The sequence below is a fragment of the Bos grunniens genome, chromosome 22 (assembly GCF_055505025.1).
Source record: "Bos grunniens cultivar Pamir isolate PY7600 chromosome 22, Bosgru_T2T1.0, whole genome shotgun sequence".
In the NCBI taxonomy this organism is placed as follows: Eukaryota; Metazoa; Chordata; class Mammalia; order Artiodactyla; family Bovidae; genus Bos; species Bos grunniens.
The window spans coordinates 48727075-48753314 of record NC_141186.1 but is presented as its reverse complement, the minus strand read 5'-3'; the positions used below and the strand labels follow the sequence as shown (position 1 = coordinate 48753314).

Here is a 26240-nt window from a genome sequence, read left to right as displayed (position 1 = left end):
ACAGGGGCTGCCAGGTGCCCTGAGCAGCTGGACAGATAGAGGCAGGCAGACCCGATTCTGAGGCTGCCCTCTCCCCGACCCTCCAGAACCCCCCAGAGCCTCTGAATGAAACATGCTGGGCTTGTAGGTGCTTGGGGTGGGGAGTTGTCTGCATCTGCCCCTGAATGGGCTTTGCCAACTCTGATACACCCCAGGCTTGTGGCTAATGGTGGGCTTGGAGGCTGTGATGCCAGGAGGAGGGTCCCGGGCCAGGAAGTCCCAAGCAGGGCCCAGGCATCCATGCAGGGGTCAGTGGCCAGCACCTTCCCTTCCGCCTGCAGGCTGCTGATATGCAGGAGGAAATCCTGGCGGGTTCCTGTGGGGGGGAGCTGGCGGGGCCTCCCGGCTGCTTTTAAAGCGCCTGCCCGCCCTGTCTTGCCTGCTAGTGAAGTGCCTGCCTCCTAGAGCTCGTTCCCCACACCGCTGCCCTGATTCTGTCCCGGACAACGTGCCCGCCAGCCACCATTGGCCATGGCAGGGCCCCGCGGCCACCTCTTGCTCTGCTTCCTGGCTCTCTGCTTGGCAGGCCCCAGCTTCTTTGGGGAGCAGAAGGTGAGTATGAGCTGGTCATCGGTGGGGCGTGATATCCAGGCTCTCCTGGCCATGGTGGGAGCAGGGAGGGTGTGCTCGTGGAGCAGGCACGGGGCTGGTGACACACACGGCAGCTGCTGCTTGTCTGACCTTCTCTGAGCCGGATGGAGGGCTGGGCTCTTGTGCCCACTTCCCCAGGCTGAGGTCTGTGTTTTCAATGCTTTGGGGTGGCAGGGAAGCTCAGCCTTCCCTCCTGTCTCTGGCTAGCCAGCCAGGTGGTGTGGGCAGCTCTCCCAGGGCTCCCCAGCCTGAGGGTTAGGGGTATGGAGCCAGGCCCATCCCCCTGCCTGGAATAAGGCCTGGTTTCTCTCTGGCCCTGGCTTGAGGGTGGGAGATGTGATCACCCCCAACCTCGCGGAGCTGACAGACTTGAGAGGCTCACAGTCTGAGAGGCTGTGTGTAGGCATGCTGGGTGTGTGTGCACCTGTGTGTGTGCCTGTGTCCTGCCCTGAGAGTGCCCAGAGGCACAGTGAGGTCTATGCATACCCAGTCCTCCTGGGCAAACAGCAGCCACCAGTCACACCCTCACATCTAATAACACAACCCTGTGTTCGCCAAGTACACAGCCCTGGGCACAGGGACGTCATGCCTTCGAATCTTCCCAGTCCCCGAGCAGCGGGCCCTGTTCTCCACCTGAGGCAGCCAAGGCCCAGGGATTATAGAGACAGGTTGGTCCTGCTCCAGAGCCACGCTCTGCGAGTCCCGATTCGGCTACGAGGAAGGAGCTGACAGGGTCCGGAGGCACGGCTTCGGGTTTGCGTGCACAAGCCCCCTTCGGACTGCCTGTCTGCAGATCCGCCCAGGCCCCGCTGTGGGGACGTTATCCCGACTGGAGTTTCTGTAAGAGCCCCCTACCCTCGGCGTGGTGACAGTCCTCGAATCACTGACAGGCAGACTGAGGTCCCAAGAGGGCAAGGACTTGCCCAGGGCCCCACTGCCAGGCAGGACCAGGTGGGGACCCAGGCCCCGTGCCACCATGGGGCTCACTCATTTGCCTGTGGTCCCTCAGAGGAGGGGCGGGGAGAGGGGCCTCCCCAGCTTCAGGGCCAGGTCAGGGTTGGGGATGGGCAGATCTGAGGCTGAAAAAGTTAGGGAGATGGTGGCAGAGCCAAGGGTTTCAGGCCATGCTGAGCCCTGCAAGTGGTTCTGGCTCCCTCCCTGCCTCAGTTTCGTCATGTGTACAACACAAGGGAATTTCAAAGGTCACCTCATGTTCTTGTGACAGGGGTCTTTGGGGGGATACTCAGGCTGGGAGTTTTTCCTTGTCACATGTGTGCTGCATGCTAAGTCGCTTTAGTTGTGTCTGACTCTTTGTGACCCCATGGACCGTAACCCACCAGGCTCCTCCGTCCATGGGATTCTCCAGGCAAGAATACTGGAGTGGGTTGCCATTTCCTTCTCCAGGGGATCTTCCCGACCAAGGCATTGAACCCGTGTCTCTTAGTCTTCTGCATTGGCAGGTGGGTTCTTTACCATTAGCACCATCTGGGAGGCCCTTTCTTGTCACAGACCACCTGTAAATCTGCCTTCTGGGCCTGGGGCTCAGCCACCCGGGGCAAGGGAAGTAGGCCCTGGGGATTTTGTCAGGAATGTGTCAACGCTGGCCTCTCAGCACTCTCCGCATCTTGTGTAGCATGAGACTCACTGTGAACCTTAGGAAACTGAAGTTCTGAGGGGACGGATAACTTCTGGGTCACAGTTAGTGAGGAGTAGGACTCTGCCAGATGGAGTTTCAGGCAGTGAGTCAGGGAAGGCTTCCTGGAGGAGGGGGCTTAGCACCTGCCTACTCAAGTCTCTGCCAGTGCCCCTTCTGCTGGGCACATGTTGATGCAAGTGAAATCTGCAGGCTTCAGCTGGGGTTTGAGGGGAGAGGGACATTGATCTACAACAAGGAGAAGTTTGGAGATCCCTTGGTCTTGAGGGAGTTTGGGTTTTGGGCCCTAGACCCCAGCTTGGGGGAATTTCTTTCATCTTGTCTCAACAAGCTTAACACCTCGTGTCTCCTTAACTTCCCCAGCAGTGTCTCTGTGGGAAGCAGACGTTGCAGAATCAGTTCTGGATTAGGACAGGGAGGGGGGCAGTGCCCGCCCGGCTCAGACGGGTCCTGAGATGCCCTCGGGAAGAAGGGAATCTGATTCAGCACTCGGCTGGGATCCAGCTGCACTCCACCCAGTGGGATGAGTGGTGAGGTTGTAGGCCGCCAGGCAGAGCGGGCCTGAGTGCCCACCTCTGGTAGGTCCCAGAGAGGTGTGATTTGGTCACTGGTTTATCCATCCATCCATCACCGATTTACAGATGCAACATCTCCTGAATGTGTATCCACTCCACCAGCAGGGCACAGGCTCCAGCTTCCTCCCGTACTGGTAACTCGTGCCCTACTTAATGGAACCCCCTCTGTCCAGGAGTAAGGACGGTGCCCTCTCGCTGGTCCCCAGGCCCCTGGTGATGGTGCTGGCAGCTGTCTGGCTGGCCAGGTGGTCCTCAGGGGAACCAGCTGCGTGCCAAGCCTTTGCCCTGAGCCAGCAGCTGCCTGGCTGGGAGTTACCCAACTTCCTAGTTGCTCTCTGGGTCAGCAAAGCCCGAGTGTCAGGATGGGGAATGAGACCACAGCATCCAGCCTACAGCCAGCCTGAGGCCTCCTACAGCAACTTCCCTCTTTGCAGACCACAGAGGGAGCGGAAAAGGCCAAATCGCAGCAGTGGGGAGAGGCCCCGGGCCCTTCATGTTTGCCAGAAAAGGGCTCAGGCGCTATTTCTCCTTTTCTCTCGCCTGGGGAGCTGCACATCTGTGATGTGTTCTAGGAAAAAGAGATTCTGGGTTCACTCCCTTTGGAGTGTGTTCAGCATTTTTCAGATGGGAACTTCTCAGCGTCTCCAGGCCAGGCCTCAAGTCCCTAAAGCCTCTCCTCATCAAAGTGCTCCTCCCTGGGGTCTCTTCTCCCCTGGCAGCCGGAGTGTCGCTCAGGGTCAGTGCTGGAGAAGGCTGGAACATTGTTGCCATAATGGTAGCCCCGGTGCTGGTGGACTTGCGGGGGCTGTGACAGGCCAGCAGGTGGGACTCGAGGGCTTTCTTGGCACTTGGATAACTCTCTTCCCTGGGCCCTGCTCTGTTCTCCATGCAGCAGTCAGAGGACCCATTGAAAACACAAGTGAGTCCCGGCGCTCCTCCGGACTCTACCTCCCCTCGCTGGCCTGGCCCGAGCCCCTCTGCCTGTCTCTGCCTCATCACACGCGGCTCTTTGCTTCTTCCCACTTACTGGCTTTTGCCTCTCCTGTCTCCTCTGCCAGGAGCACTGCCTCTGATCAGTTTTCATGCATCCTGCAGGTCCCAACTCAACAGCTGCCTCCCCGGGATGGGTCCTTCTAGCTCCCTCACTGCCAGCACTGCCCGCCTAGTGATGGGCAGTGGCCCCCTGGGTCCCAGCTGGCATGTGGGGTTGTGGGTTAGGCCTGGACCAGGGCTTGGGGCCGCTTGGCTCAAACTCAGACTCCCTCCCACACGCCTGCTCGTGTGGGTCTATTGCAGGCATGGTGCCGGCTGCTGGGCCTCTGACCTGAGGGAGCAGGCAGGGCCCTCGGCTGGCGGAGGCGGTCAGCATAGAGCTAGGGATGTGCTCAGAGCAGGGGGCCAGCTGGACGGGCAGCCCCGCGGCATGTGGCTGAAGCTCTCGTCCTGCGTGGGGCTGGGGCATGGTGTGGCAGTGTATCTCTGTCACTTAGCGTTTGTGTTTAAATGAAAGGTGAGAATTGGCACTAGGCTGAGAGTCTAGCTTCAAGTCCCCGAGTGGCTACCGGCGAGGGCCACTTGCCCGGGGTTCAGTTTCGTCCTCTGAATCACCCAGAATGGAACGAAAACGCCAGATGCCCTTTATGTCAGAAGGCAGAGACTCGGGCTTCTGTGTGTGCCTCCGGGCCCCAAGACAGAGGTGCGTGGCTGGGGACATAGGGACGCACTGTGGCAGGGGACAGCCTGTGACAGGCAGGGCCCCCCCAGACTCAGGACCTCCTCGATGAACAGATGGGGAACCAGCGCCTGGAGAGGGGTGCTCGGCCTCGCTGTGACCACGAGTCCTGGCTGTGTGCAGGGTCCAGGCCCCTCACTGCAAACCCTGCCCCTGGGCCAGGTCCGGTCCAAACGCTGCGATGTGAAGACCAAGTTCGTCACTCACATACCCTGCACCCCATGCCCCGCCATCAAGAAGCGAGTGTGTCCCTTGGGCTGGATTCGGGCCTTCCCGGAGAAGATCTCACAGGACTGCCGGTGTGCATCCCCACCATCGCTTGCTTCCAGGGGTGTCCTGTGGGGTGGCAGGGGACCAAGAGGGCTTGGCAGGCCTGGGGAGTGAGGGCAGGGATTCACTCATCTACATATCTCTTGGCCCCTCCAGTGAGGCAGGTAGGCAGGGAGAAAGGAGCAGGAGGCAGGCCTGACGCTATTTACTGAGCGTCCGCCGCGGGCCAGGCCTTGTGCTCAGCTCGGGGCCAGGAGGGAAGGGATGGGGGAGTAGTGAGAGCCACGGAACCCAGGGTGGGAGGCTGGGCCGGGGGCTGCAGGGGGCAGTCCTCACCTCACCCTGCCCATCCTTGGTCCCCAGATACGAGGTCCAGCTGGGGGACTCTCTGTTGTCCATGAGCGGCTGCAGCCTGGAGTGTTGGAAGGACATGGTGCAGAAGGCCTGCTGCCCGGGCTACTGGGGGTCCCAGTGCTATGGTATGGGGGTGCCCAGCCCTGCTCCTCACGCCCCCGCCCACTGGCATGCTCCTTCATCTGGCTCATTTAATGCACAGCTTGGTCACCTGACTCGGCTGCCCCCAGGGGAGGGACCACATCTGGGGCTGCCCAGAGCTGCTGGGCTTGGGCGAACTGGGGGTCCTTGGGACAGACCTGAGTTCTGTGTGTGGGGGGGGGTTCCTCAGAGTGCCCTGGCGGTGCCGAGACCCCATGCAGTGGCCACGGGACCTGCCTGGATGGCCTAGACGGGAATGGGACCTGCGTGTGCCAGGTGAGGGCCCGGTGGCACTGGGTGGGGGTGATCGTGAGGGGCTGCACTAACTTGGTGCATCTCTCCACCAGGAGAACTTCAGTGGCTCAGCCTGCCAGGAGTGTCGGGACCCCAACCGGTTTGGGCCTGACTGCCAGTCAGGTGAGCGCTGGCCCAGCAGGAGGGTAGGGCCGGTGTCCACTTGGGGGCCAGTGTGGACCCAGTCCCTCCAACCAACCACTGTCAGACTCCCTCTCAGCCGTCCAGCCTCACACGTCTCCTCTGGGGACACGAGCTTTGCTTGGTCACATCTCTAGCCCTTGCACGTGCTGTTCTTGGAGGCCTCCTCCAGGAAGCCTTCCCTGAGCCCCCAGACTAGGCCAGGTGCCTGCCCTGGGCTCCCACCTCCCCTGTGGTCCTGCCCCACGCCTCTGTCATCTGGAGGTTGTGCCTGCGGGCGCTGAGTTCTGGAGATGCAGAGGGCAGGGGCTCGACATCCCCGTGTGCCTGCCGGGGGGGGGGCCGGGATCCCACTTTCCCTGCGTGTCCCTCCCAGTGTGCAGATGTGTACACGGCGTGTGCCGCCACGGGCCGCGCGGGGATGGAAGCTGCCTGTGCTTCGCTGGATACACTGGAGCCCACTGTGACCAGGGTGAGCAGCTGCTAGGCTGGCACTCCTCACCAGCCAGAGCAGGATGGGACCTCTGCCTGCAGCCGGCTTCCTTCTAAGTGTGAGAGGCTCACAGCTGGCTGGGGGAGGGGGTGTCATCTGAAACCTTCACCGCCCACAGGCCCAGAGAGGGTGGGGCCCTGGCCAGGGTCACACAGCAGAGTGGGCAGAGCCTCTTCGCTCCAGTGTTCCTCCCCAGCCTGGAACCTGGAGCTGCTGCAATAAATCCTCTCCCTTCTCCACTCAGAGCTGCTCGCCTGCCAGGCCCTGAACTGTCCTCGGAACTCCCAGTGCTCTGAAGAGGCCCCCTCCTGTAGCTGCCTGCCTGGCTATACGCAGCAGGGTCATGAGTGCCGGGGTAAGTCAGGGGTCTAGAGGAGGCCGGGGCTCCAGCTCAGGGCGAGCATCCTTTTAAAGCAGCGAGTACAATCTGGCCATTTTCAGGGAGGGAGAGCTGTCCCTGAGGGAGGGAAATAGGGCCCGTCCCCAAAGTGTGGATCAGTCTGCTCACCCGTCTCTGGGCCATCCTGGTTAGAGGCTGCAGAGGGCGGGGCTCCTGGGGGCCCGGCTCATGTGGGCTCTCTCTGTGCCCCCGCAGCCTCCGACCCCTGCCGGCCGTCACCCTGCTCCCCGCTTGCCCAGTGCTCTGTGGGCCCTGGAGGGCAGGCCCAGTGTCGCTGCCCTGAGAACTACCACGGGGATGGGACGGTGTGTCTGCCCCAGGACCCGTGCACCACCAACAACGGCGGCTGCCCCAGCAACTCCACCTTGTGTCTGTACAGGAAGCCCGGCCAGGTGAGCTGGCGGCCCCCAGCGCTCCCCCACTCACTCTGGCTGTGGGTCTGTCACGGCTCTGGGAGCCTCAGCTGCCCCATTTATAAAATGAGAGGAGGATGACCGCCCGCGTCTGGGAGGGTGGCCGTGGGGGCCCAGCGGAGCTCTCTGGGTTCTCATGGACGTGGTGTGACCCCACCCTCCCCGGCTGGGCGGGCCAGGCCTCCTGCTTATGTAAGCCAGGCCTGGTCAGCATTGCCCACGACAGCTCCGCGGGCTGCTTCGCCCACTGCTCCGCCTTCTCCTGTGACCGCTCAGCCACCTGCCAGGTGACCCCTGATGGAAAGACCAGGTGAGCACGGGGGCCTCGGGCTGGGCCCCAGGGACAGCGGAGAGGGCTGCTGGGCCGGGGTGAGTGTGTACCCGTGCGAACCTCAGGGCCTGTGTGGATGGTAGGTGAAGGTTGGAAGGGGGAGCCTGGCCATGGCCCCCAGCCTGACTGGTTTCTACCCATGTCCCAGCTGTGTGTGCAAGGAGGGTGAGGTGGGGGACGGGCGTGCCTGCTACGGACACCTGCTCCACGAGGTGCAGAAGGCCAGCCAGACGAGCATGTTACTGCGGCTGAGAGTCACCTTTGCCATGCTGGGTGCGTGACCCTGCCACCTGCCAGAGACCCCACCCCTCACACCCAGCACCCTGGGTGGACTCTCCGGAGATGCCTTGTTTCTCTGCCCAAGAGCTGTAGAAGCAGAGCATGGACTGGGTTGGGGTGCATGATGGAGGTGGGAGCTAGCCCCCCAGATGCCGATGTCCTCATTTACCCGAGACCTACCCCAACATCCCCCCGCCCCCCAGCAATGCTCCAAGACCCAGGACTAATGCCTGAGGGCCTCCCAGACCCATTCTGACGTGCCCCCTCCTGCCCCCAGACCAGGGCTGCCGGGAGATCCTCAGCACGTCGGGCCCATTCACCGTGCTGGCACCGCTCGTCTCCTCCAGGACTATGAACGTGAGCTCCCGCTTCCTCCCTGGACCCGCCCCAGGCTGAAGGGCCTGGAGAGCGTGCCCACCACCCGCGCACTCGGGACCAAGCCCTGGGAGGCCCCCTGTCCTCCCATTGCTTGGGTGGGGTGGCACGATAGAGGACCGCCTGCCCTGGGCCCACTCAGCACCCCTGCCCCTGTGCCCGCAGGCATCCGTCGCCCAGCAGCTGTGCAGACAGCACATCATCGCCGGCCAGCACATGCTGGAGGAGGCGGGGACCCAGGCTCCACGCCGGTGGTGGACGCTGGCCGGGCAGGAGATCACTGTCAGTTTCAGCCGCTTCAGGGTAAGCAGGGGCCCCGGCCTGGAGACCAGAGGAGTCACAGGTGGGGAACACAGCCCAGGAGGAGGCGTGGAGGCGGACAGAGCCTTAGGATAAGGGGTGGATGTTTGGAGTCTGAGCCAATGATCTCATGTCTCGTCAGAAATATACCTACAAATACCAAGACCAGCCGCAGCAGACATTCACCATCCACAAGGCTAACTACCCAGCAGCCAACGGCCTCTTCCACGTCGTCACTGCCTTGCGGTTGCAGCCCCCACCAGAGCTCCCTGAGGACCCCAAGGTAAGCTATTGTTCCCCCAGCCCTGTGCCACTGGATGACCTCTGACCTGTGCTGAGTTCAGAGAAGGCCCTCAGCAGCTCTGGGCAGGGCTGGAGCGGAGCACCTTCCCCTCTGGGCCCTCATGCTCATGCCTTCTTACAGAGGACCATCGGCCAGATCCTTGCCTCCAATGAGGTGTTCAGCCGGTTTGAAACCATCCTGGAGGTGAGTCTGGGGGAAAGTCTGATCTTTTGGGCCAGGATCCCTCAGTGCCCAGAATGTAGCCGCACAGTGACCTGGGTTTCCGGAGTAGGACGGGCCTTGGCCCACGCCCCTGTCCCAGAACCTGCCCATCCCCATCCTGCAGCTGTGGTAGCGTGAACCCATTGCCAGTGTCTCCCACTTACTCCTGGTGGCGTTTCCTGCAGACTGAGCGCCGCAGGGCCCAGGCAGGACTTAGAGGTAAGGGCTGGCCTCTTACCTCTCTCTCCCCACTACAGAACTGCGGGTTGCCCTCCTTCTTGGATGGGCCCGGGCCCTTCACAGTCTTTGCCCCCAGCAACGAGGCAGTGGATGGCTTGCGGGATGGCCGCCTGGTCTACCTCTTCACGGCGGTAAGCTCATGAGAGAGAGGGGGCTGGGGATACAGGGCCCAGAGCCTTGAGCAGCCAAGACCCCTCTCTCCTGCCAGGGTCTCTCCAAACTGCAGGAGCTGGTGAGGTACCACGTCTACAACCACGGCCAGGTGAGAGGTCCTCTGGGAGGGTGGCCAGCTGACACCTGCCTCTGGGCCCTCAGAGGATTTGTCTGCAGAGGCCGGTCTTCCCCTGGGCTGCCTCCTCCTCCCCACTGCCATCTGGACTCTACAGCACAGGGAAAAGTCTGGGGACCAAGGTGGTAGCCGCAAGTCACCTAGGCAGGACTGGGCATGGCCCCAAGCTGTGGCCAGTGCCCGGCCTAAGGCCACCCTTTCCTCCACCCCAGCTGACTGTTGAGAAGCTCCTCTCCAAGGGTCGGGTGCTCACCATGGCAAACCAGATCCTGGCTGTGAATATCTCAGAGGAGGTGAGCGCCACAGGGATGGACCAGTGGAGGGGCTGGTGATGACCAGCCAGTGTCAAACCTCTTTCGGACCTGCTGTTGTGCTTTGAGCCCTTTGAGCCCAGGCAGGCCCTGTGGGGGTCATGTGGGAGCAGGCACAGCCCAAATCCCTCTCCTTGGTCCCAGCAAACGGGGGGCTCCGTGTGGCAGAAACCTCATGGATCAGGGAGTGGAGGCTGGAGCGGTTCTGCCAGGGCAGACGTTGCCGGGGGGCAGTGACGAGGTGGCCGGCAGGGGGGCCTTGACAGTGCGATGAGTGCAGAGGGGAGCCAGGCCGAGGGTATACTCTGGGCTCTGCCACAGGGGCGCATCCTGCTGGGACCTGAGGGGGTCCCCCTGCGGAGAGTAGATGTGCTGGCTGCCAACGGCGTGATCCACATGCTGGAGGGCGTCCTGCTGCCCCCGACCATCCTGCCCATCCTGCCCAAGCTCTGCAACGAGGAGCAGCACGCGGTCGTGGCGGTGAGTGCCACTCGTGTGGGGGCCATCTTCCGGGGAGAAGAGGCGCCTCTGTCTAGTCCTCTAGAGAGTGGGTGGCTCTGGGGCTCGGACGTAGGCCCCACAGTTTGGCTTGGATGTCCCCCACCCAGCTCTCAGCAGTCCTCCTGACAGGCCCTTGGCCATCACTCATGCCTTTCCACCCTGTTCCCAGCCTCCCCGCCCAGGCCTCGGCTGCTCTCACACGAGCTCTCTCACCACGAGGCCTTCACCCTCTTCCCTCTGCCTGGAACGCCCCCTCCCCGCCTCCCCGGCCCCCTCCTGTGGTGACTCTTCTCCTATCTCAGGTCTTGGCTCAGTGCCACCATCTTAGGGTTTGCTAAATAAATAAACCATGACTAAGCCTTCTTCTCTCCTCCCCCTGCCCTGCCCAGGGCTCCTGTGTGGACTGCCAAGCCCTGAACACCAGCACGTGCCCCCCCAACAGCGTGAAGCTGGTGAGCATCCCCTGGCCCGGTCCTTGGGGGCTGACTCCTGACTGCCCAGTGAGGTTTCTGCCCTGGATCAGGGTGGGGAAGCTGGGCTGGGAGACTCGGCTGGCCCTGGAGGCACAGCTCCGCTGACAGCAGAAGTGCCTGGCCCAGGGGTGGGGGTGAGGTCTTTTGACCAGGGCTGCCTGGCGAGGGGGCCGGCCCAGGACCCCTGCCTGCTGACCAGCCTGGCCCGGCCCACCCAGGACATCTCTCCTGAGGAGTGTGTCTACATCCATGACCCTACTGGGCTCAACGTCCTGAAGAAGGGCTGCGCCTACTACTGCAACCAGACCATCCAGGTGAGCCTGGGCATGGGACGCTCGCTCCCTGGCGACCCGGGGCACTGGGGCACCCGGGGCACCTGCCAGGATGGCTGGGTGGGCTGCCATCCTCAGAGAGCTGTGCTACATCCTAAGGGTGGAAAAGGTGTCCCAGAGGGGCCTCGGCCACCCCCTGCTGCAGACATGGGACCAGAGAGCAGAAGCCAGCTGGACCTGGGGGTCAGCGTGGCTCCCAACAGACCCTCAGATGTGTTCTCTTACAGAAACCTGGCTGCTGCAAAGGGTTTTTTGGGCCTGACTGTTTACAGTGTCCTGGGGGCTTTTCCAACCCCTGCTATGGCAAAGGCAACGTGAGTCCTCTCCTGCCCTGGCATGAAGGGTCGGGGGATAGGGGCGCCTAGGTTGAGCAGAAGTCACCCGTGAACCCTCCAGGGCCAGGTGCCTTTTAGGGGGCTGGTTCTTTTGGCAGCGTCTGTGATTCATGGTCTCTTCCAGCAGGAGGTCTTCTGCAAGGAGCAGGAGTGCAGAGTTAGGCTGTGGGGAGAAAGGGGTGTTAGGGGAGAGGGTGTGGATAATCACCTCCCGGCTACTGTTCTTGCCTCCTGCTCACCCCCAGTGCAGCGATGGGGTCCAGGGCAGCGGGGCCTGCCTCTGCTTCCCAGACTACAAGGGCATCGCCTGCCACATCTGCTCCAACCCGAACAAGCATGGAGACCAGTGCCAGGAAGGTGGGTGGTCCTGGCCAAGACCCCCTGCCAGGGAGATAAAGGGTCTGCTTGCAAGGTGGGCTGGGGACTCCCAAGACATGAAATAGAACCTCAGGAAAAAGGGTTCAGGCCACAGATCATGGAGAAGATTTTGGAAACACAAGCAGGTGTCTGATCCATGCTGGAAAGACAACCACAGTTCAATCTAAAGCATGAAGGGTTTAGGTCAGACACACAGAAGAACTTTGTGATGGTGTTGGGAGCAGGGCAGCTAGAATAGGGTGACTGTAAGCAACGAATTGCTCTGTTCTTGTTTCTTCCCCTCTCCTTTCGAGTCTGGGATGACTTGACTTTGTGACCCTGCAGTCAGACCTTTTCTGGCTGCTCCAGTCCCAGCATTGCCCAGCTGCATCCTGGCTCCCAGCCAGCCATGCCTCTGCCTCAGTTTCCCTGCTCCGTCTGCTCCTTGCAGACTGCGGTTGTGTCCACGGTCTATGTGACAACCGTCCGGGCAGTGGGGGGGTGTGCCAGCATGGCACATGTGCCCCAGGCTTCAGCGGCCGCTTCTGCAATGAGTCCACGGTGAGCTGTGGGTCCACGGAGCAAGCCCAGCAGTGCCACCCACATGCCCGCTGCGTTAACCAGGGGGGTGTCTCCAGGTGAGGACGTGGGCTCCCTGTCTGCTCCCCTGCCTGCCGTGACCGTGCTTTGCTCAGAGCTCCCTGAGGCTCACTGGAGGCCCTTCGTTCACCCACCCCCAGGTGTCTCTGTCTGGATGGCTTTGAGGGTGACGGCTTCTCCTGCACACCCAGCAACCCCTGCTCCCGCCCAGACCGCGGCGGGTGCTCGGAGAACGTGAGCCTGGCCCCTGCCCTGAAGGCCTGACCCATGGGCTAGAGGCAGGACTCCCTTGTCCCCAGCCTGCCACACTGAGTCCTTTATCCATGGCTCTCACAGGCTGAGTGTGTCCCTGGGGCCCGGGGCGCCCACCACTGCATGTGCCACAAAGGCTGGAGTGGGGACGGTCGTGTCTGCGTGGCTGTTGACGAGTGTGAGTTGGACTTGCGAGGCGGCTGCCATGCTGACGCCCTCTGCAGCTATGTGGGACCCGGGCAGGTGAGCTTGGCAGGCCTCAAGAGAGGGTGGGCGTGGGGGACTCTCCCCCCAGCTCATCTGACTCTAGCAACATCCACTCTAAGAACTCAAGCTCAGGGTCTTAAACCTCAGACACGATGCGAATCCAGTTCTGAAATGTTGAGTTGTACAATCTGAAAGCAGCGGACAGGTGCTAGACGCCAACATGATGGTTACAATAGTTTGAGAGGAAGGTGCCAGTCTAGGGCAGTGTTGTTCCCAGACCAGAAGGCTGTGACTCCTGCCTCTCAGGGGTGAGGACTCTCATAACCAAGAATCCACGAGTTCTCTGCTCTAACTGGCCTCTGGGGCCATTGTCTTATGATGAGTAGCTCATCCACTCGCTGGCTGGTTTCCCACAGGTCACCAGGTACCTGTCACATGCTAGTCACTGTTCTAGATGTAGGGATTCAGTACTGAGCAAAAGCTCGAAGAGACCCCTGCCCAAGGAGAGTGACATCCCGAAATCTGTAGACTCTTGCACATCCAGCTCTGGGACTTGGGAGTCTAAGAATCCAGTCAAAGGATCTCAGAACCTGAAACCTTCCCTGTGAGGCCTGGTGAGCCCGCAGACTGGCTAGCATTGAAGAATCGAACATGCAAGCTAGGAGGCCAGGCCTGGCTGTGTCAAGGTCAGCCTCTGGGTGGTCCGGGCTGGCGCAGGGACCCATGGGCTCCCTCTGCTCCTGGACCACACCCATGGGGCCTCAGCAGAGGCACTCAGGTGACCTGAGAGCTGGATGTGAACTCCATCAGGAGCTTTCAAGTTCAGAGCTGAGGATGGAGTAAGCAGCTGGAGGTGCCCCCAACACGCAGAGAGGGGCAGCTGAGATCCGGGGGGTCTCCCCTGCAATGTGGACGCGGGCTGCAGACCTCAGCAGCCTGGCCGGGCCCCAGGCTGCACAGGAGGCCCCTCTTGACAGCATCACTTCCTGGGATTCTTCCGGAGAGCCAGTCTCCCCTCAGGGCCTCAGTCTCTGCACTGGAACATGACCCTCAGAGGGTGGGGCTGGGAGAAGCTCCTCCGGGGTCTGAACAGGCCTCTCCAGAGGCGCGCGCCCGTTGCGGGCTGAGTGGTCGGGGAGGAAAGGGTTTTGGGCTTCTGGTGCGATGAAGCTCCCCGCCCCCAACCTCTCCGTCTCCAGAGCCGGTGCACATGCAAGCTGGGCTTCGCGGGAGATGGCTACGTGTGCAGCCCCATTGACCCCTGCCGGGCGGGCAACGGGGGGTGCCATGATCTGGTGAGGGGGGCCCTGAGAGGTCTCCGTGCCCAGGGGAGGCATCTGGGTTGGGGGAGGTTGGCCCCCGCAGTGTCCTGTCTCCGGTCAGGATTGGGATCCTTCTGCATCCCAAATCTGAACCCTGTCACCTGCTTGCCCATAAGATAGCTTTGACGCCTCCTTATGAAGGCCGCACCCCTGCCCAGACTCCATCCCCACTGCCCGACGCGCCTCCCCGCCCCACACCTTTGGCCTGGCTAGCTCCTCCTGCTCTCAGCTCAGGCCTCTCCTGAGGGTCCAGGGCCTCCCGGCTGCCCCGTCTGCTGTGGTGGGTCAGTGTGACCCATGTCAAATGCTCACTGGTCTTGGGGGGCAGGGCCAGGCCCAGCAAAGGAGCCGCTTGAACACAGACTGGGTGGAGAGAGAGGGGTGGGTAGGTGGACAGACAAGTGGATGGGCCGGGGTGAATGGAGAGATGGCCGGGGGTGCTATCCTGCTCGCCATCGGGTGCTGAATGGAGGCCGTGTCTGCCCTTCCACCCCAGGCCACCTGCCGGGCAGTAGGGGGAGGCCAGCGGGTCTGCACATGTCCTCCTGACTATGGGGGTGATGGCTTCAGCTGCTACGGAGACATCCTCAAGGTGAGTGGTTCCCTGCTCTCCGACAGGAGTCCTCTCGTGGGTGGGGAGGGCGCTGGGGCAGTGCTCAGGGTCCCTGGGAAGGGGCTCAAGTCTGGCCCTAGATGGGTGACTTCAGCTTTTTCTCTCCCTTCAGGAGCTGGAGGCAAATGCCCACTTCTCCGTCTTCTACCAGTGGATTAAGGTAGGATTGGGTGGAATGCTGGGCTGGGGACTCACATCCAGGCCATGTAACAGCTGGGGGTGGAGGGCAGGCCAGGAGGCTGGGAACGGCGATCTCAAGGCGGTGGCTGCCTTCATGACTCCTGTACCTCCACACACCGCGTGCACAGGGGGCCGGCATCACTCTTCCTGCTGACAGCCAAGTCACAGCCCTGGTTCCCTCGGAGTCTGCCATCCGTCGGCTGAGCACCGAGGACCAGGCCTTCTGGCTTCAGCCAAGGCTGCTGCCGCAGCTGGTCAGGTGGGCGGCCAGGGCTGGGCTCTTGGAGGGGGCTCTCATGCGAGACCCAGCCCCTCCCCAGAGGTCCTCAACTTGGCATGTGTTCACCCTTTGGGGTGAAGTGTATAGGTTACACTAACCTGGTTCCACGGCCCCCCTAAACTGTGTTCCCCCAGGGCCCATTTTCTCCAGGGCGCCCTGTCCGAGGAGGAGCTGGCCCGGCTGCACGGGCAGAATGTATCCACCCTGAACCCCACCGTACGCTGGGAGATTCACAACGTCAGTGGAGTATGTGGTGGGCTTTGGGCAGAAGGGGCCCTATGGGCATGGGGTCGATTCGAGTGGTGGCTGCAGGCTTCAGCCCAGGGTCTCCTCGCCCTGCCAGGGCCGAGCCCAGACGCTGTGCTCAGAACACATTTGCTGCCGGAATGAGTGCCCGGCTGGGGGTTGTCCATCATGGTCTGCATATGCACCCCTGTCCCCTCATGCCTGGGCCCCAGCGAGGGTCTGTGTGCCCATGTGGTAGGTGTTGAGTCAGAGGGTGTCCAGGTCAGTTGGGCACCTTGTGGCCAGCGGCCTCTGTTGGTGCTATACCCACTCTTAAGCATCTGCCTGTGTCTCCTGAGCTCTCCCTGCTGCCTTCCAGAGGGTCTGGGTGCAAAATGCCAGCGTGGACGTGGCTGACCTCCTTGCCACCAATGGAGTCCTCCACGTCCTCAACCAGGTATGGCTGGAGGGGACATGCGCACAGGGACGCTTCTAGGCAGGGCAGGGGGCAGGGACGTGCTGACCAGCTCCCGTGCTCCGTGCTAGGTCTTACTGCCTCCAAGAAGGGATGTGCTGGGGGGGCAGGGGCTGCTGCAGCAGCTGGACTCGGTGCCTGCCTTCCACCTCTTCCGGGAGCTGCTACAGGTAAGGGCGGGCGGAGGGGGGCGTCTGGTCAGGGGTGCCCTCCCCCTGGCTGTGGCCGGGCTGCTGGCTCCCAGGGCGGGGACTGAGGGTGAGCGGGCCACCCCTGACACCTGCCCCCTGCCCCTAGCGCCACAGGCTGGTTCCCCAGATTGAGGCTGCCACCGCCTACACCATCTTCGTGCCAACCAACCGCTCTCTGGAGGCCCAGGCCAACAGCAGCAGCCTGGTGAGACCACCGGGACTGGGGCCACCGGGGGTGGGCCAGCCTCCCATCGCACGGCCCCTGAGCGTCTCCTCCTCGCTCCAGGACTCGGACGTTGTGCGACAACACGTGATCCTGGGCGAGGCGCTCTCCACAGAGGCCCTGGGCAAGGGGGGGCACCGCAACTCCCTCCTGGGGCCTGCCCACTGGCTTGTCTTCTACAACCACAGTGGCCAGGTTGGCACTGGGCAGGGGGTGGGCAAAGGAGACCCTGCCCCCAGCACCCTGCTCCTGAACACCCCTTTCCTTTTGGAGTTCCCCCACCTGGGCACCTCCAGCCTGTGGTCCAGGGACGGCCCATCCCGGGAGACCCCCCTAATCCATGGGGTTACGCCAGATCTGGGGCACCTCCCTGGCCTGCAGCCCCTGAGGTAAGGGTGGGGAGGGGGTGGGAAGAGGGCTTCAGCCTCTGCCCCCCACCCCAGCCCGAGGTGAACCATGTGCCGCTGGAAGGCCCTGTGCTGCAGGCCCCTGGCCGCTCGCTCTTCGGCCTGTCGGGGGTCCTGACGGTGGGCTCAAGCCGCTGCCTGCACAGCCACGCAGAGGCCCTGCGGGTAAGAGGCCGGGCAGCGCTGGCTAGCGGGAGGGGCCCCTGGGGAGGGTGGGAGAGCTGTTAGCCGGCCGAGGAGGCCAGGTGAGTTTGGAGCCCCCGGCCTCAGGGCTGGCTAATCCTCTGCCCTCTTTCTCCTCAGGAGAAATGTGTGAACTGTAGCCGGAAATTCCGCTGCACTCAGGGCTACCAGCTGGAGGTGAGAAGGGGACCGGCTCATTCCGTCCCTGCTCCACTGGCTCTCATGCGCCTGAGGTGTCCAGGCTCCCCAGCCCAGCTCTGCTCACCCGGGCATGGACTCCTGGACAGCGTGGGCCACTCGACTTCCCTGGAGGCCCGGAGGCCTGGGTCATGTCTGCCCAGAGGAGGCCTCACCCAGACTCACTCAGCCTGTGGCCCACGTCTGGGTCTCACCCACCCTCTCTTCCTGGGGTCTGTCCCGGTCCTTCTTTGACCCTTTTGCTACCTGTCCTGTTCACCTGTCTCACCCGCTGATCACTGTAGTCTGTCGGTCTGCCCATTCACCACCTTGCCCCTCCCTGACCGCTGGCTGAGCCCTCTGCCTGTCCTGTTTCCAGGACACCCCCAGGAAGAGCTGTGTCTACCGGTCTGGCTACTCCTTCTCCCGGGGCTGTTCATACACGTGTGCCAAGAAGATCCAGGTTTGCCCTGAAATAGGCCCCCCACCCTACCCCCCACTTTGACCAGAGAGGAGGTGGGAGGGGGGCAGGGCAGGAGGCCAGATCAGGCTTCAGGGGCAGTGGTGGGGGCTGGGACACAGATGAAGCCAGGAAGCCACGGCCTGGAGGAAGGGGAAGGGAGAGAGGGCTGAGGTTGGAGGGGCCAGTGTGTGTCCCTGAGGCCACGTCTCCAGGGACTGGGGGTGCAGAGGGGGAGAAAGGGCTCAGCCTGGAGCTGACTGCACCAGCCAAGCCCTGGGGCAGCAGTGGGGCAACTGCGCCCCCCACCGTGGGGTCCGGCCTGGCCCTTCTTTCAGTTCTGTTGCAGAGGCTTGTAGAGGGCAGGCTCCGTTTCTCTGAGGCCCCAAGATGCCCGGCCCTGCCGTCCCCATGGTTTCCCACCCCCTGACGTCCTCATGCTCCCCGCAGGTGCCTGACTGCTGCCCTGGCTTCTTCGGCACCCTGTGTGAGCCGTGCCCGGGGGGTCTGGGTGGCGTGTGCTCAGGCCACGGGCAGTGCCAGGACCGGCTCCTGGGCAGCGGGGAGTGCCGCTGCCATGAGGGCTTCCACGGGACGGCCTGTGAGATGTGCGAGCTGGGCCGCTACGGGCCCAACTGCACCGGAGGTGAACCCGGGGGGCGAGCAGGAGAGGTGGGGACGCCGGCCAGGGGCAGCGGGGATGGAGACCCCAGAGCAGGGCACCGGCTGATGCCTGTCCCCCCCACCCCGTCCTGCTCCCAGTGTGTGACTGCGCCCATGGGCTGTGCCAGGAGGGCCTCCGCGGGGACGGAAGCTGCGTCTGCAACGTGGGTTGGCAGGGCCTCCGCTGTGACCAGAGTGAGGAGCAGCCCCCCAGGGAGAGGGGCGAGCACTGGGGAGGTGGTTCCAGGGTCCGCATGGTCACAACCGTCATCCTCCCACCCTCCCAGAAATCAGTGGCCCTCAGTGCCTGCAGAAGTGTGACCCCAATGCCAAGTGAGTGAGCTCGGCCCTGGGGCCAGTGGGCGGGGGTGCTGGGGCCAGGGCGGGGGACCGGCAGGCCCGCCTGAGCTATCGCTGTCCCCTCCAGCTGCGTGCAGGACTCGGCTGCAGCCCCTGTCTGCGTCTGTGCCGCGGGGTACTCGGGTGATGGCGTCTCCTGTTCAGGTCCAGCCACTCCACCGCCCCAGAGCCCTTTCCATGCCCTTTAGATCCAGTCTCTGTCCCCTCTGGGGTCTCACCCTCCCCCTGGCCTTCCCCTTTCTCGCCTGCCCTGCTCCTGGTCCCTGCTGCCCCGCCCCCGCCCCGCTCACGGCTCTCTCGGCCCGTCTGCCCCGCCCCCGCCCCGCTCACGGCTCTCTCGGCCCGTCTGCCCCGCCCCCGCCCTGCTCACGGCTCTCTCGGGCCCGTCTGCCCCGCCCCCGCCCTGCTCACGGCTCTCTCGGCCCGTCTGCCCCTAGCGGTGGACCCATGTGCGCGTGACCATGGCGGCTGCTCCCCCCACGCCAACTGCACGACCGTGGCACCTGGTCAGCGGACGTGCACCTGCCTGGACGGCTACACGGGCGACGGGGAGCTGTGCCGGGGTGAGGCTGGCTGACGCGGGCTGAGGGTCTGGCTTCAGTCAGACCAGGACGGGCTGAGGGGCACACGGGAGTGTGGGTGCTGAGAGTAGGGAGAGAGCACCCAGACGGACGGACGGACGGAGGGGCTACCCCTCATCCCAGCGCCTCTTCCCCCAGAAGCCAACAGCTGTCTGATCCGCCATGGGGGCTGCCACATGCATGCCGAGTGTATCCCCACAGGCCCCCAGCAGGTGAGATGACTGGGGGAGCCGCGCACTGGGGCTGGGCCGTCCCCCACAGGGCAGGTGCTCCTCAGACCAGGCCCTCGGAGGGGTGCGCCTCCATCCAGCAGCCCCGCTGACTGGGATCTGTGACAGGTCTCCTGCAGCTGCCGCGAAGGTTACAGTGGGGATGGCATCCGGGCCTGTGTGCTCCTGGACCCCTGCTCCCAGGTCAGGCCCCCAGGGCACCCCCAGCGTCCAAGAGGGAGGGGCCGGGGAGGGGGGGCCCAGCCTTCCTGAGCCCCAGCGGGGTCCTGAGTGCCTCTGAAGGGACAGCCACCTTCGCCACCAGGTCAGGTGTGAGTAGGAAGAAACGGGTCTCTGGGGTGTGGACAGGGAAGCTCGCGGCCCCTTCCCCAGGGCTGGTCACGGCTGAGGAGGGCTGGGAGTCACCGCTGCCTCTCTCCTGTCCCCACCGCAGAACAACGGAGGCTGCAGCCCCTATGCCGTGTGCAAAAGCACAGGGGATGGCCAGAGGACCTGTGCCTGCGACGCAGTCCGCACCGTGGGGGATGGCTTCACCTGCCGAGCCCGCATCAGCCTGGTAATGATGCCCAGGGAGGGCCCTGACCCGACCCTGGCAGTGCCCCCCACGGGCCTGAGCCATGGTGTTGGCTATTGCTCCTGATCCTGACTCCACCTGGGCCTGACCCAGTTACGGTCCATGAAACCCATTCTGATCCCAGAGCAGACTGCCCTGGCTTTCCTTTTTTCGTCTCTGCCTTGGCCAGACCTTGGGCTCCCGGTGCTGGGACAAGCACCAGCCCTGACTGCAGGCCGACCAAACTCTGAGCTGACCCTTGCCTTCCCTGCCTCAGGAGCTGCTTCGGGACAAGCACGCCTCCTTCTTCAGCCTCCATCTCCTGGTGAGTGACCAGCTGGCCTCCACATCCTTGGTCCAGCCTGGGTCTCTCTGACCTGCAGGTCCCACCTGTCTCTGAGCCTTGATAGTCTCATTTGGTCAGAAGCTGGCTGCTGGTTTGGTTTCTGAGTCCAGGTCTTTCCTGGAAAATCAGTAGAAGCCTCAAGTTGGTCCCAAGTTGCCCTTCCCACTCAAGCTGTTACCCTCTCCCCTCAGGAATACAAGGACCTCAAGGGGGACGGGCCTTTCACAGTCTTTGTGCCGCATGCAGATCTGCTGACCAACATGTCACAGGTGACTCAGCCCTTGGAGCAAGGCTGGGGTGGGGTGGGCCTGCTGGGCTGTGGGCCCTACCTGGGCACAGAGGTGGCAGTGAGGCCCCTGCACCCTTGTGACTCCCACTGTAGGACGAGCTGGCCCGCATTCGTGCCAACCGCCAGCTTGTGTTCCGGTACCACGTTGTTGGCTGCCGACAGCTGCGAAGCCAGGAGCTCCTGGAGGAGGGCTATGCCACCGCACTCTCGGGGCATCCGCTGCGCTTCAGCGAGAGGGAGGTAGGCCCAGCTCCGCCCACCCCCGATGCGGGCTGTCCACAGACCCAGCACTCCACTGCTCTCAGGGTCCTCGCCTGGGCCCTGCGCCCGTGCCTTCAAGACCCTCTCACCTTCCCAGGCTGGCTTTACTGACAGGGAGATGACACCAGCCCTGGACGCTGCCTACTACCAGCCAGGGGCTAGTCCTGGGCTCAGGACTTCTGAGTGTGGCCCCGTGTCCGTGGGGCTCCCACCAGCCAAATCCAACAGCTGTTTCCCTGGGCAGGAGGCGAGGCCCGCGCTCTGCCTTGATCCTGCCCACTTCCTTCCCCAAGATTCGCCCAACCAGGCCCCCAACCACTTGGCTTCATTCCGTCCCGGGCCCACCCCCAGGGCAACATCTACATCAACGACTTTGCACGCGTGGTGAGCAGCGACCAGGAGGCTGTGAACGGTGTCCTGCATTTCATCGACCGTGTCCTGCTGCCGCCGGAAGTGCTGCACTGGGAAGCTGATGCTGCCCCAGCTCCGCGGGTAGGACCTGGCTGCGGGCCTGGGACCCTCCCTCACCCCCTTCCTGACCTCGCTGCTCACTGAGCCCCTGTCCCCAGAGAAACTTCACTGCTGCTGCAGAGACCTTCGGTTACAAGATCTTCAGTGGCCTTGTGACGGTACTGCCCCCGTGTGAGCTTTTCAGTGTGTGTGCTCATACGTGCCCGCACACCTGGCTACACACATGTATGTACATGTCTGTCGGCCTGGGATGGCTACAGAGGAGGTGGCTGGTGGGAAGGTTACCTGGGTCCCTGGAGCCTCTCCCGGGCCCCTCCATCAGCCCACTGGCCTCGGCCGGGGCTGTGACCACACCTCCTCTCTCACCAGATGGCTGGCCTCCTGCCCCTGCTTCAAGATTCCTCCCACAGGCCGCTCACCATGCTGTGGCCCACAGATTCCGCCCTACAAGCCTTGCCTCCTGATCGCCAGGTCTGGCTCTACCATAAGGACCACCGTGACAAGCTGGCAGCCATTCTGCGGGGCCACGTGATCCGCAACGTCGAGGTAGGTGCACCCCCAGGGCGTGGTCCCTACTGCCTGCCCCTCAGGCTGCCCACCCAGCTCCAACCAGGGCTCCATGTGTTCAGGCCTTGGCATCTGACCTGCCCAACCTGGGCCCCCTGCGCACCATGCATGGGACCCCCATCTCCTTCTCCTGCAGCCATGCACGGCCGGTGAGTCTGGGGAGGATGCTTGAATGAGGGCGGCAGGAGGCAGTGGCCTGGACAGTGGGGGCTGCAGTACCCTTGTGACGCCGCCTGCCTACTGCACACCCCTCCCCGGCAGGGCGCGCTCACGGTGGGAGAGGACGCCGCCCGAATCGTGCAGCGACACCTGCCCTTTGAGGGGGGCCTGGCCTATGGCATTGACCAGCTGCTGGAGCCGCCTGGCCTTGGTGCCCGCTGTGACCGCTTTGAGACCCGACCGCTGTGGCTGGTGAGGGAGGCCACAGGCCAGACGCGGAGGGGGGTGCCAAGGCCACTTGGCACTGTCCTGTCCACCCACTCGACTTGCCGTGTTGCCTTCCTCTCCTCGCAGAAAGTTTGCAGCATCTGTGGGCTGGAACCCCCCTGCCCTCCGGGCTCACAGGAGCAGGTAAGGGGCTGGGCACTAGGTGGTGGGGTTGGGCAGGGCCCAACAGGCGCAGGTTTGCAGCCCGATCCCTCTTGGCCCAGGGCAGCCCTGAGGCCTGCTGGCGCTACTTCTCCAAGTTCTGGACGTCCCCTCCGCTGCACTCCTTGGCCCTGCGCAGTGTGTGGACCCGGCCCAGCCACTGGGGTCACCCCCAAGGCCTGGGCAGGGGCTGCTACCGCAACTGTGTCACCACCACCTGGAAGCCCAGCTGCTGCCCTGGTCACTACGGCAGCGAGTGCCGAGGTGAGTGTCCCGAGGCTGCAGACTCTGCCGCCCGGGCCTCCCAGCCCCCAAGACGGCTGGGAGCACAGCAAGGGGCTCAGGGTGGTCAGGCTGGGGTGAGTGGACCTGCAGGAGAATGTGTTTTGAGCAGAGGTGGGGGTGTAGGTGGAACAGGACCTGGTGGACTGGGCTAGGGATCCAGGTGTTCTCCAGGGCACGGGGGCTGGGGGTGCATGTGCGGGGCTCCTGACGAGGCCTGACCTCACCTCTCTCCTCATCCCCTCCCTGAGCTTGCCCTGGCGGCGCCAGCAGCCCCTGTAACCAGCGCGGCTCGTGCATGGACGGCATGAGCGGCAGCGGGGAGTGCAGGTGCCACACGCGCTTCGCCGGCACGGCCTGTGAGCTCTGTGCCCCGGGAGCCTTTGGGCCCCTGTGCCAAGGTAGGCTGTGCTGCCTGGCCCTGCCCTGCTCCCTGACCCCCCTGGCCCGTGTGCCAACACCATCCTGCCTGTCCCTCTCCCCAGCCTGCAACTGTACCTCCCACGGCCGCTGTGACGAGGGCCTGGGGGGCTCCGGCTCCTGCTTCTGTGATGAGGGCTGGACGGGGCCACGCTGTGAGGTGCAGCTGGGTGAGTGGGCCCTGTGCTTGTGCCCACCCTGCACACACCAGTGCGTGCCCCAACTGCACACTCGGATGGAAGGGAGTCCAGGAGGGCAGCCACTAACCTGGATGTGTGGGGTGGGCCCTGGGGGACAGAGCTGCAGCCTGTGTGTGCTCCGCCCTGCGCACCCCAGGCCGTGTGCCGCGCTGGCAACAGCTGTGAGTGCAGCCTGGGCTACGAAGGGGACGGCCGCACGTGCACAGGTGAGCAGGGGTGGAGCGCCCACTCCCCTCCCATCCCCTCCCGTTACCTGGTCCAACACCCTCCTCCCCACCTCCAGTGGTGAACCTGTGCCAGGATGGGCGTGGTGGCTGCAGCGAGCATGCCAACTGCAGCCAGGCAGGCACAGCGGTCACCTGCATCTGCTGGCCAGACTACGAGGGCGATGGCTGGAGCTGCCGGGCCCGCAACCCCTGTGAGGATGGCCTCCGCGGGGGCTGCAGTGAGCACGCCGACTGCCTGAACACTGGGCCAGTGAGCAGGGGGAGCCAAGCCACCGGGTGGGGGGGGTCCCCCCGATTTTGGCTGCCCCAGGCCCCGAAGGGTGCCCACCTCTCTCCTGCCCCAGAACACACGGCGCTGTGTGTGCCACGCCGGCTACGTGGGTGATGGACTGCAGTGTCTGCTGGAACCTGAGCCGCCCGTGGACCGCTGCCTGGACCGGCCGCCTCCCTGTCACGCAGACGCCGTGTGCACTGACCTTCACTTCCAGGGTGTGCTTCCCCGCCCCCTCCCCGCACCCTCACTTTACCGGGTAGTGGCCCACTGACCATGCACCCCTCCCCTCTGCAGAGAAGCGAGCTGGTGTCTTTCACCTCCAGGCCCCCAGCGGCCCTTATGGCCTGAACTTCTCAGAGGCCGAGGCGGCTTGTGGGGCCCAGGGAGCTGTCCTTGCCTCTCTCCTTCAGCTCTCTGCTGCCCAGCAGGTATGTGGGGCCTGGGAGTCTGAAGCCAAGCCTGTGGGGGCCCTTTTGAACTGGGCCTTGGGTCTCAGCCTCCACTTCTCCCCTTACAGCTGGGCCTCCACCTCTGCCTTGTGGGCTGGCTGGCCAATGGCTCGGCTGCCCACCCCGTCGTCTTCCCCGCGGCAGACTGTGGGGACGGCCAGGTGGGCGTGGTCAGCCTGGGCGCCCGGGAGAACCTCTCGGAGCGCTGGGACGCCTACTGCTTCCGCATGCGAGGTACGGCCGCCCCTAAGCCCGCTCGCTTCTGTCTCCCCGCTGACCCACTCACTCACTGTACTGCCTTCCCTGCAGACGTGGCCTGCCGATGCCGCGATGGCTTCGTGGGCGATGGGACCAGCGTGTGCAATGGGAAGCTGCTGGATGTACTGGCCACTACTGCCAACTTCTCCATCTTCTATGGGGTATCCAGGGGCCAGGGGTGTGGTGCAGTGGGGATCCTTGTGGAGGGAACCCACCCACAACCCTGTGTCCCACCATCCCCAGATGCTACTGGGCTACGCCAATGCCACCCCGAGGGGTCTCGAGTTTCTGGACTTCCTGGATGACGAGCGCACCTACAAGACGCTCTTCGTCCCTGTCGATGAAGGTTTCACCGACAACACGGTAACGGGGAGTGTGGGGAGCACAGGGCCTGACTCTGCTCGCTGTGCTTGGTCCACAACAGCTGTGCTGTGCCCACAGACCCTGAGCGGTCCAGACCTGGAGTTGCATGCCTCCAACACCACCTTCCTGAGCACCAACGCGAGCCAGGGTGCCCTGCTTCCTGCGCACTCGGGCCTCAGCCTCATCATCGGCAACCTGGGCCCTGGCAACAGTTCTCGGGCCCCTGAAGTGAGTCTGGAGGTGGCTCCTGCCCTGCTGGCCCAGCCCTCACTGATCATCACTGGGCCTGACTCCAGTCTCCCTACAGGTCCCAGGGGCAGTTGTGGTCAGCCGCGTCATCGTGTGGGACATCCTGGCCTTCAATGGCATCATCCACACTCTGGCCAGCCCCCTGCTGGCGCCCCCGCAGGCCGTGAGTTGAGCGTGGACAGGCGAGGAGGGGTGAGGGGGCTGCTGCGGCCAGGTCCCTCACGTTCTCCTTGTTTGCAGCGGGCAGTGGTGGCCCCAGAGGCCCCGCCTGTGGCAGTGGGCGTGGGGGCTGTGGTGGCTGCTGGAGCCGTCCTTGGCCTGGTGGCCGGAGCCCTCTACTTTCGTGGCCGAAGCCGGTCCACGGGCTTTGGCTTCTCTGCCTTCCAGGTAGCTGGGCAGGGGGCTGAGGGAGGTGTGGGATCTGGGCCAGCAAGGCTGCTAAGGTCTCACAACTCACCTGCCTTTCTAGGCAGAAGATGCTGCTGCTGACGACTTCTCCCCGTGGCAGGAAGGGACCAGCCCAACTCTGGTCTCCGTCCCTAACCCGGTCTTTGGTAGCCACGAGGCCTTTTGTGAACCCTTTGATGTGAGTGGGGTTGGGGGGGGTGGCAAGGGGACCTGGGACCCAGCCTCGGCCCAGACACTAACCGACAGCCGCCCGCTCAGGACTCGGTCCTGGAGGAGGACTTCCCCGACACACAGAGGATCCTCGAGGTGAAGTGACGCAGAGGCACGAGGGAGACGGCTTTTATTGCCCGGGGAGGGCGGGACAGGTGGGGCTGGGCCTGATCCAGACAATAAAGGTACTCTCAGCGGATGTGCGCCATGTCACTGAGGAAGGGCGTCTTCATGCAGCCGGTGCAGAGCTGGTCCATCCAGAGCGGCGCCTCGTGCTGCAGGGGGGTGCGGCGCGGGTAGAAGGTGAAGTCCACGCGGTAGTTGAGCAAGCAGCTGAGGGAGGCCATGTAGAGGTCGGAGAAGCGCACCAGCCGCCGCGAGAAGTAGGTGGGGTTGTGGAAGGTGCGGAAGATGCTCCCAAACTGTGCGTTGAACAGCGCCTTGGTGACGCACCTGCCGAAGGAGACACGG

The 26240-nt window shown here is 63.7% G+C and overlaps 2 protein-coding genes across 8 annotated transcripts in view; one reads left to right on the top strand and one right to left on the bottom strand.

The window, feature by feature from the left end:
• The first annotated feature begins 402 nt into the window (after positions 1 to 402).
• On the top strand, positions 403 to 25968 carry STAB1 (stabilin 1). 5 transcript variants are annotated; one of them, XM_086367547.1, is made up of 70 exons: positions 404 to 591; positions 1971 to 2090; positions 4754 to 4890; positions 5225 to 5340; positions 5547 to 5632; positions 5704 to 5773; positions 6168 to 6263; positions 6529 to 6639; positions 6880 to 7076; positions 7277 to 7407; positions 7577 to 7701; positions 7985 to 8064; positions 8248 to 8385; positions 8525 to 8665; positions 8807 to 8869; positions 9145 to 9258; positions 9336 to 9389; positions 9629 to 9709; positions 10049 to 10207; positions 10618 to 10680; positions 10920 to 11015; positions 11261 to 11347; positions 11614 to 11725; positions 12177 to 12363; positions 12466 to 12559; positions 12662 to 12820; positions 13984 to 14079; positions 14603 to 14698; positions 14832 to 14879; positions 15028 to 15158; positions 15314 to 15425; positions 15784 to 15861; positions 15951 to 16049; positions 16177 to 16275; positions 16357 to 16488; positions 16737 to 16865; positions 17004 to 17060; positions 17440 to 17523; positions 17971 to 18166; positions 18283 to 18378; positions 18471 to 18516; positions 18611 to 18687; positions 18981 to 19106; positions 19263 to 19336; positions 19463 to 19537; positions 19788 to 19910; positions 20185 to 20232; positions 20445 to 20522; positions 20636 to 20782; positions 21155 to 21295; positions 21373 to 21432; positions 21644 to 21820; positions 21904 to 21990; positions 22103 to 22252; positions 22355 to 22411; positions 22492 to 22693; positions 22963 to 23112; positions 23197 to 23301; positions 23430 to 23537; positions 23615 to 23808; positions 23903 to 24047; positions 24127 to 24260; positions 24350 to 24515; positions 24591 to 24700; positions 24783 to 24902; positions 24981 to 25130; positions 25210 to 25314; positions 25392 to 25538; positions 25621 to 25737; positions 25818 to 25968. In XM_086367547.1, exons 1-70 carry the CDS (start codon positions 511 to 513, stop codon positions 25872 to 25874), a joined length of 7827 nt encoding a protein of 2608 aa, XP_086223673.1. In that variant the 5' UTR covers positions 404 to 510; the 3' UTR covers positions 25875 to 25968. The 5 variants fall into 5 exon arrangements, with proteins under 5 accessions (XP_086223674.1, XP_086223673.1, XP_086223672.1 ...); XM_086367546.1 differs by having other exon boundaries at positions 4715 to 4890; XM_086367548.1 differs by lacking the exon at positions 21904 to 21990 and having other exon boundaries at positions 403 to 591; positions 4715 to 4890.
• The window catches only part of NT5DC2 (5'-nucleotidase domain containing 2), a 43735-nt gene continuing 43377 nt past the window's right edge, over positions 25883 to 26240 (bottom strand). For all 3 annotated transcript variants that reach the window (XR_015151564.1, XM_086367656.1, XM_086367655.1), the window contains exon 14: positions 25883 to 26222. Coding sequence is in view for 2 of the 3 variants with exons in the window: in XM_086367656.1 (XP_086223782.1) it covers positions 25961 to 26222 (262 nt within the window). In the remaining variant the exon portion in view is untranslated. The remainder of the gene's footprint in view (positions 26223 to 26240) is intronic.